This window comes from Mus pahari, chromosome 1, assembly GCF_900095145.1.
Source record: "Mus pahari chromosome 1, PAHARI_EIJ_v1.1, whole genome shotgun sequence".
NCBI classification, from domain to species: Eukaryota; Metazoa; Chordata; class Mammalia; order Rodentia; family Muridae; genus Mus; species Mus pahari.
Window position 1 is genome coordinate 13,931,147 of NC_034590.1, and position 9,615 is coordinate 13,940,761.

General features: G+C 43.3%; 1 protein-coding gene across 1 annotated transcript; it reads left to right on the forward strand.

The window, feature by feature from the left end:
* The first annotated feature begins 2,772 nt into the window (after nucleotides 1-2,772).
* LOC110333564 (uncharacterized protein C2orf78 homolog) lies at nucleotides 2,773-8,338 on the forward strand. Its single transcript, XM_021215169.1, has 3 exons — nucleotides 2,773-2,779; nucleotides 4,544-5,305; nucleotides 6,501-8,338. The coding sequence occupies exons 1-3, from the start codon at nucleotides 2,773-2,775 to the stop codon at nucleotides 8,336-8,338; spliced, it is 2,607 nt and encodes an 868-aa protein (XP_021070828.1).
* Nucleotides 8,339-9,615: the final 1,277 nt, after the last annotated feature.

Consider the following 9,615-nt stretch of genomic DNA (forward strand, 5'->3'; position numbering starts at 1 on the left):
GGCCACCATCAGAGGCTTTCTCAGAAAGCAGTTGAGGTAACAGACAGACATTATAAGAGAGGAAGTCTAAAGGATAGGTCTCCATCAAATGCCTTCCCTTAGAGCTCATTGAAGACCCCAGATGAGGAGGAGGAATGAATATAAGAGCCAGTTGACATGGAGGACAAGTGAACACGTTTCTCTCAATCAAATAGTGCAGGCTCTTATCAGCTCAGAATTACTGAAATCATAAGCACAGACTTTACATTTGTCTTGAACAGGTTTTTTGCATATCTATCATCTCAATATTAGCTTTAGTATTTTATGGGAACATTAGCTATGAGGACAAGTAGTTTTCCTGTTTTGGTGACTGCACTTGGGCCTCTTTTCCTGCTATCAGTTGTCCATATTAAACTTTAGAATGATAGATTTGCTCCTTCTCAGTATATTTTTTATTTGGTTCTCTTTTTAGTCATAGTAAAGCCTGTTCTTTCCTAATTAAAGATGCAAACTGAATGGAAACTTAGGAGAGTGGGGCTGGGAATGAGCAAGAAGGTAGAGGTAAATTAAACTAAAATCAGGATTCATTCTAAGAGGGAAAATTAAATAAATCAATGTACAAAATTTTAAATGAAAAACAGAAACTATGTGATTAAATAAATACAAGTTCCATATTCTCTCTTTGTATCTACCCCCTTTTCTCTCTGTTGCATGTCTTTCCCTTGTTTGTCTTTTGTTTCCTTCTTCCTTTCCCTCCTCTTCTCCATCTATCTCTACTTTCAATCTGCTTAATTTCAGAGTCCTGGCAGTACTCATCTTGGGTTTACAGTGCTACAGAAGCACAATGTTTTTTCTTCTTCTGAACCATCTACAGCCAGGAGCATACTTTCAAGCATGATCTTGGCAAATGTCTCAAATTATTTAACAGCTGACAGAAGACGAGTGAATCTCATTTCTGATGTCATGTGGAAAATGACATTCTTACTGCAGAAATTTGTCCAGAACTAAACAACTTTACACTGTGTGCATGGACGGTCATCTGAACAGAGCAAGACATGCAGCTGCATGAAACAGCACTAGCTCAGAGTAAAAGCCCCTGAGTAAACATTCTAGAACCTCATGTGACTGTTGAAGGATAGCTAAAATGGCTCTAGTATAATTTTTAATAAAAAAATCAACACTGTTGTATGGGTTAATGCTTTGTGAGGTAGATAGAATACAAAATGTGTATAAATTCATATTAGACATATGTCAAATACCAGTCTATGAACTTACCAGGGAGTGGCAAAAATGGGAGGTGCAACATAGGCTAAAATGAAGAAAGACACAGAGTTCTCTATGTATCAACAAAATACCAGTTGCATTCCTGTGCATGAAGGTACCCTGAGATGGTGAAAAGGTTGGTTCTTTGTTGAAAAATAAAACAAAATACCTACATTACTTTCTTTTTCCATTAAGTCCAACACCCTATACAAACTAAGGCCTTCTTTTGTTCTCTACCTGTTCCACTGTCTCTGCCTTAGGCAGATCTCAGATCCAAGAAGGGCAGACAATGCTAGAAGCCCAAGATTCTACAGAATCTGTTGCAAGGGGGAAGAATCCAAAGTAACTGCCACTCTCCTTTCAAGACACCCAGACTTGGTAGCTCACAATCATGAGTCTACAGAGAGTGACCCATGGACAAAAAGAATGTCCATGAGTCTGAGGCTGGAGGGAGATACACAGTGAGCTCCGAAACAACATGAGTTACAGAGAAAAACCTGTCTCTGGAAAATGAAAGAAGAGTAGAGAAAATATCCAGAGGAAGCAGAATGTGGGCAGGAGAACAGCAACAAATGCTGAAAGAGGGAACACATGCCGTCAGCTTGACCAGCCTTCCTGTTTGCTGATAGGTGCAGAGCCCATGTTACATGCACCTGTCAGACAAAATCGAGACCACTGTGTCTAGACATTTACTGTGCTATCATACTCTAGTGTAAGGATGCAGGATCAAGCTGGTCCAAGGACCCAAAGCAGGGATGGAAAGGAGAGAACAGGAATCTGAGTTCAACCTAGGCCAGAAGAGCCTAATAAAGAATTCTAAAAAAAGACTCCTGGACAAGGAACCTGAAAAGAGCCACAGTCTTGGGATTCACTATCTCCTACCAGGTGCTTTCAATGCACTCAGCCCTGCCCTTCAACATAGTCACAGAGGAGCACTTTGATCTCTTCCTTTGTTCATGGACAGATGCAGACCGCTCACAACTCAAAAACAATTTCTCAACCTAACTGCCTCAACCTAGGTGATCGTCTCCTTCCTGCTCAAGGCTACTGTCCCTGTGTTTAATGTGTGTTGATGGGACACATTCTGTTGGAATGTGGCCGATCATATGCACATTATTAATACCAGTCCATGAATCTGGTAAGAAACGCTGATGTGATTTCCTAAGCTAAAAGGCAAGGCAAAAGGAACAGCACATATCTCAGCATTCAGGGCTACTACGTCTCTATTATCCTGTCCACTCAATCCTGTCTTGCAGCTCAGAATCTGCCCTTCCCATTGGCTGCTGACTGATTTATGACATCATTCTCCCTCTTAGCCTACCAGCACCTGGTAGAATCCTGGGGTTTCCATGGTGCTGCCTGTAAACAAATTTGGATCATTACAGGCAACCTGTGACCAGTGACCAGTGAGCTCTGTTTGATACTGGACACACTCGCTGGTTTGGTCAGCGTGTTAGACAAAGACTACCATTTATCTGGCTCAATTGTAAGGTGGAGTACTGTTACTCCCCATACAGAGCCCTCCTAAACATGTCAGGTAAGGAAAGAAACTTTCAAATATTTTTGATCACATATTTCCTTATTTTTAGCATATGTTTAAATCTTTAGAATACTAGGGATGACACGGGTCTAGATATCTCACGCTGAAAGTCATGTTAACTTTTGTTCTTACTAAGAATGTGGCTTTGGACACATAGTTCACTCCCCACTGATTCTTTACCCACCTCAGAGAGGTTATTGTGCTACTATGGTCTGTGCTCGGTGCTGTTGGATTTTAAAAGACAAGTGAATGTGGGAGAGACTGAGGGGGCTAGACTCTGCGAAGGTAGTTCTTCTAGTCAAAGAAATATTGAAGCTGTTACATGAAAGACAGATTCACAAGAACTGGGGGACAAAAAAAAAAATCCAAAGTATAAAGATGAAGGGCTAGAAAACAGAGAAATAGAAGGAGTCAAACCTGCTGAGATGCTCTTAAAATTCACAAAGATAGTTTGGGACAGAATGTTGGAGAGAAACACACATTTTAAATCAAAAGGCTCAAGGCACTGTCATTTCCCAAGCCTTGTTTAGGCGAACATATTGTTAAGATTGCTCTCGGCACAAGTTCACTGTCATATATAGAGAATATTATCCTGCTCTGGTTCCCGGCTCTTCCAATCTACCACATCTTGTGCAGAGTTCTCTGATTCTCGTATGCCCTGGTTGTGCTGGATACTATTAGTTGGGGCTGAGAACTCCATCGTCAGTTGTTCTCTGTACAACAGGGACTGACACAGGTGGGAAACCCTCACAAGGCTTCCCCTCTACGAGAGTTACAAGCAATGAACAGGAGCAGGGGACGAGTGAATCTTAGTCAGGTTTCAACCTCCTAATAGGTTACCAAATCCCAAAGGGCCAGCCCTAGACACATGTACACACCATGAAATGTGACCAGTAGGCTGTACACATAAAGTCATAAACACATAGGTGTTTAAGAGTCATACTTAGATAAGATGTCATCAGTTATAGGAGTGGGAGAGACAAAGAAAGAGTTAGCAAAGTAAATTAAGTAAATACAATATTTATACACAAACTCCCTGACATGTATAATTTTTGTTGTTGTTTTTTTTTCAAGACAGGGTTTCTCTGTGTAGCTCTGGCTGTCCCAGAATTCACTCTGTAGACCAGGCTGGCCTCAAACTCAGAAATCTGCCTGCATCTGCCTCCCAAGTGCTGGGATTAAAGGCGTGCACCACCACTCCCGACCTCTGACATGTAATTTTTAAATAAACAAAACCACCCACAGAGTATAGATAAGATTGGAGGTCCTGGCACTCAACTATAATAGCAGCAAGTCAGATCCAGAGGCAGGCTGGTTTCTGTGATTTCAAGCCCAGCCTACTCTTAAGAGTCCATGTCTCTATGTAGAGGTTCATAGGACAGGGAAAAGGCAGTAGCTTGAGAAGCTAAGGCTCTCCTACCTCTAAACACTGCTACTGTAGGACACCCTTTTGAGGCAATGTCACAGCAGGCATGAGAGCAAGACAAAGCAGGGCAAAGAAGGAATGTGTCTACGTTGGAGCAAAGATGGAACCAGATCAACCAGGAATTCCATGCCCACAGAGGAAGATCAGGTAGCTCATCAAATGAGTGTCATTCTGGCTAGTGCCAAGCATCAATCAGCATTTGCAATTGGGATGCTGGAGGAAACTTCAGTCTTAGTCAATCACAGCCAGTAGAAACTGGATGTAGCACTGCTCCCCACCGTAACCTAGAAAACATCAACCTCACCATTTTCCAACTGTCTTCTTCCTCTCTACAGAAAATTTCCAAAGCTCACGTTTCTTTGGGACAGAAAGCACTCTGCACCCTTCTCTGCCGCTGCTGAGCAACTCTATACAGCCTGCAGGAACAGTGTGCAACTTTTCCAGGATCTCCACCCCAGATGTGAGTTCAGCATGGCTTCTACCATCAGCATCCAGCACTTCTCTCCAGCCGCTCATGGGTAATGCCTATCTTAACCCACATGCTGGCACGACAATGCTGACAGTGCTAACTGAGCAGGGCCAGATTTCCACCTCGGCACCCTCCTATCCAGGTGCTCTCAAGTGGGATTTCACTGGAAGCACAGATAGGAGGGAAGATGCACGCCAGGAATTCAATATGACCATCATTGACCAGGACACTACACTCTCCTCCCTGGCTGTGACAAACCAGTGTGATAAAATTTTAGATCCCAATGCCATAGTTCCTTTCTATCCAACACTGCCTGCCAGCTTTGTCCAGGTCACACCACCACAGATGCCAAATCAAGGATACAGCCTGGCACCTTCCTACCAGGAGGGTAGCCAGGTCTATTACTATGAGCACAACAACCTGGGCCCTCTGATAGCTGGAGAATTTGGGCAGTGTTTGCAGCCCCATGGCTCTGTGTCCTACCCTGGGAGTCAGACCTCTGCGCTCCAACCAGAGATGGTGATGGTGCTAAAGGAGATTCAGCCAAGGAATATCCAAATACCACTTTTTACCTCTGCCTTCTCCTATTCCACATCTGCTCAATCCATGCCAGACAGCGGTCTTACTGGTGAGTACAGATCCAGGAGGGAAGTAGTGGGATCAGCACTCCAAAGAAATTGACCTCTACCTTTTAGTAGTGGCCAGTCCACACAGAGGGAGAATGAGTGTCCTGACAGGTAAGTACAGCTCCAGCTTTCCACCACCTTCAGACTCTATCAAAAGAGAGAATGCAAGGCCACAGTGAGTGGCATCCATCCTGTATTAAATGATGTCCATGGAACACACCATAGTCACACATGTAACTACACAGGATAATCAGTCCTATGCACCAATACACTGCAATAGACTCTTTCCTGACCTATTATTGATCTTGTATCTAGAAGACATTGAGGAATTGTTTTGGTAACACAGGGTTTTCCATGAGTTGAAATCCTCCAGAGTAATATAGCTCTGAATCTGTCCTGGAGGAAGAATTCCTCCCAGATTCCCAGCACCTGCTCTGGAATTTTCTTACACTTAAAAAGGTAGAGAGAGTATGGCACAGTCAAGGTACCATTTCTAATTTGGCTAAGCCTGCTCATTTTTTTTTCTTTTGCTGTAGTACTTCAGTGGTAACCCATGTCCAAGAACATAAGGTCATGTAGACATGTTCTCTACTACTGAGTCTCACCCAAGCCCAACAATTTCAAATTCTCATACCATTTTCCATTCCACTTATAAGATTGTGAAACATGGGGCTGGAGAAAATCGTTGGTTGTTAAAATGCTTGCCTTGCAGGAGTGCCTAAGTGGGTTTGGATACCTAAACCTATATTTAAAAAAAATCAAGATTCTGGGGTCATCTGAGTAATGCCATTATTCAAAGGGTCAGGTTAGTTTTTGGAAATCATGGACCAGACAACCTACCTACTAGCAAAGTTCCACAAAAATGAGAGGTGCTCTTAATAAAGAAAGGGGAAGGAAAGTGAGATGCATACATCCAGGGGATTTGGTAACTGACCTACTGAGGGTTTTCCTCCACAAACCACACAAACAGGAAGGAAAAAAATATTTGAGAAAACATGACATGCAATGGTCATCAGAAACAGAGCAGTCACCATAGGTCTGCCCACAGAGGTAGCATCCAAGCTCTTCATCATGAGCTCATAGGAATGTCCTCCCACTGCTGCAGGGGCCAAATGCTGTGGTCCTATGAAATGGGGTTGGGGGTGGGGAGCATCTCATTTACCCCAGGCACTGACTTCTTCCCTCACTCTTTTCCAGTGGTTCAAATGGAGACATCCCTGGGATTGCCACCTTCAGGCCAGACACACTGTCAGCTGCAGAGTTCAAAACTCTGCAACTCCTGTGTCCAGGTTTCCCAGATAAGGCCACCAGCTGTCAACAGGGACAGGGCATTAACAGCCCCCATCCACAGTCCTTCAGAGTTCCTGGCTTTGCCTCCAGCTCCAAGCCTGGAACAACCAGAGAACAAAAACATGACTGAGGCAAAAGAAGAGTTTTTAAAGACTCTAGATGCCTATGATGGCACAAAAGAAAACCAAGACACATCAATCCTGACTTTGGAACACCCTGACTTGCAGCAGCCTCTACACTGCACTGATACTGAGAGCCTCAGGCAGAAGCCTGCTTCAGATAATGCCCATTTGGGAAGCATCAACGTGGGTCCAAAAGAGCTTGTAGGGCTAGAGAATGAGATTGGATCCAGCTTCGACTTTAAAGACATCACTATACTTGAGACAGACATTCAAATTCCCCAACTCCTCAATACCCTCACAGACATAGACCAGGATCAGTCCTGTGAAAACTGGAAAGTCACCAGTGGCCCCTCTGACCAGGTGAGGAAGAATAAACATAAATCCTTTGAGCTGCTTGAGGGAGCTCCTCAGGCCAAAATCCAGCACCGGGACCTGGTGGAGGGAGAGGGGGCTGTGGGTGTTGCTGGGGCCAGTGAAAAGGCTATTGACAACATGGCAAAGCACCCAGAGGGCAAAGCTCCCAAAGTGCCCCCCAGCAAGAACAGAAGAGCTAGAAAACAGGGGAAAGAAAGATCAAGTGGACCAGAGAACAACTCCAAGAAAACAGGGGAGCTTAAGCAGTCAAGGAAGAGAGTCAAAGCAGAAGAGAAGCCCACCATCCCCAAGACCAAGAGGAAGAGGAACCCACCCGAGCTCAGTCAAAACAGCTTCAAGAAGCCTCGAACCCACCTTGGCATGCACATGCTGGAGTCCGTACAGGTCTTCCACCCTCTGGGGAAGAAGAGTGAGAAGAAAACTGGCATCTCTTCCTTCGGGGGTCTGCGAACCTTCACCACCAACAAAGATCTAGGCCCAGGCTCAGTTACTACAACAGTGCTAAACAGGCCACGTGAGGGCCAGGGTCCTCCTAAAAGCCCAGGGAAGGTTCAGAGAGCAGAGAGCAGTGCTCACAAGGAGTGTACATCTCCATCCCAGTATGAGCTGCCCCCAGCTGGGAAGGTCAAGTTAGTTCCTCTGCCTTTTCCAACCATGGAGAAGCCTCAATCCAGACCTGCTTCTAGAAAGCCCCCTTCCTTGGCTGTACGCAGGCCCACTACAGTTTACCCTGTGCAGCCTCACTCTCACTCAGCTCAACCTACCACACTCAGGCCAGCCCAACCACCTCCTGTGAGCACATCTTCGGTAGCCTCTGCCAAGCCAGCTCCTCCAATTTCCTCCAGTGCCACTGGACCTAATGAAACCAACCCCAACCAGTCTAGTGCTGTGCCCCAGTTGGCCACTTCGAGGCCTGTACCCTACAGAGCATCATCTCACACATCATTCCAGAGAGAGCTTGTTTCTGCTGCCAGGAACAAGGCACCATCACCTCCCAAACCTCAAACCCAATATCTGCTGCAAGACTTCAGCCGCCAACCCATTCCATGGAAGAAAGTCGACATTCTGGGACCAGTTGTCTCTCAGCCCATCACAAAAGAGCAGAGGCCAGAGAGGGAGGCCATGAAGAGGCGGGCCCAACAGGAGCGTGAGAATGCTGCCAAGAACCCCTCTACTGGGAAACTGCAGTTTTTCCTTCAGAGGGAGAAGGATATGGAAATTTCTCAATATTATGGCTATGCAATGTAAGAGCTGGCCAGATCATTGCAACAAAGTGCTTTTCAACATTTACTTGAAGAGATGTAGTCACTGATAAGTTACATAGAAGGAAAGAAAAACATATAAATATGTATATACATAAGTACATGTGCAGGAATATAGAAGACTAAGAATATAGATGGATAGAAAAAAACCATACCCACATGTATTTTAATAGTAAAATTGCCATAGAATGTTAAGTTGGTTAGTTTATTCTGTTTCTCTTAACTGTTATGATTTAGTTTTTATTATATTCTATATGAAAGAAAACTTAAATATTTATTTAACATTAAATCATTTGAGAAAATTCTACAGTTGTGCTAAAATTATTTTTGAGTTTTTCATTCACTGGACATAGTATATCTTGAATTACATACTGAATATTGAGCACACACTCCTTCCATTTCCATAAACCTGTATATTTCTCACCTCTCAAGACAGCTCATATTCATTTTTATGCTACAGGGATTTTCTTCCAATTTTATGAATCATATACATTCAGGGTTTCACTTATAGAAATATGATCTAGGACACATACATGGAAGAAAATAGAATTAACTGAGCCTGGTTAAGCCATGATAGTCTCCACTAAATTGTTTTCCTGTGGACAACATAATTTCATTTTTACGAATAAATTTCCCATTGTATTTACACATCACATTTCCTTTATACTCCTCTCTGTTATTGACACTAAGGCCATTTCCCTATTGTAGCTGCTGTGAACTGTTGTAATAGCTGTTTTGGGTATTAACCTGACTACATCTGTAATTAATTAAAACTCAATGTATTGGGTACACCTGTGAGGGGTTTTCGTAATTAAAAGTTATTAACTCATTTGAATTACAAATACTCAACATTAATCTGGATTTTCTTTGGTGGTAAGATCTACCTTCAATTTGGGCCAAACCTCCTTGTTTCAGTCTATATAAAAAATGTGGGTTAGGAAGCTTTTCTTTCTTTGCTTGATTGTCCTTGCACTTGCTTTCCAGTTCATTCCTCTGCTGGCATTACAGCCTCATTCTTCAGGATTCCAGACAATGTATACTGAAGATCAGCTCCAACAGCCACACTGATTGAAAGGACTGGTGCTAGACAGCCATCATTGTACTAGCCAGACCACAACCTGCAAGACATTCATATATATATATATATATATATATATATATATATATATATATATATGAATATCATTGATACAATGATATTCATTGTATCAATTTTGTTCCTTTAGGGAACTCTAACTAGATATTCTGACTATGCAAAGTGAG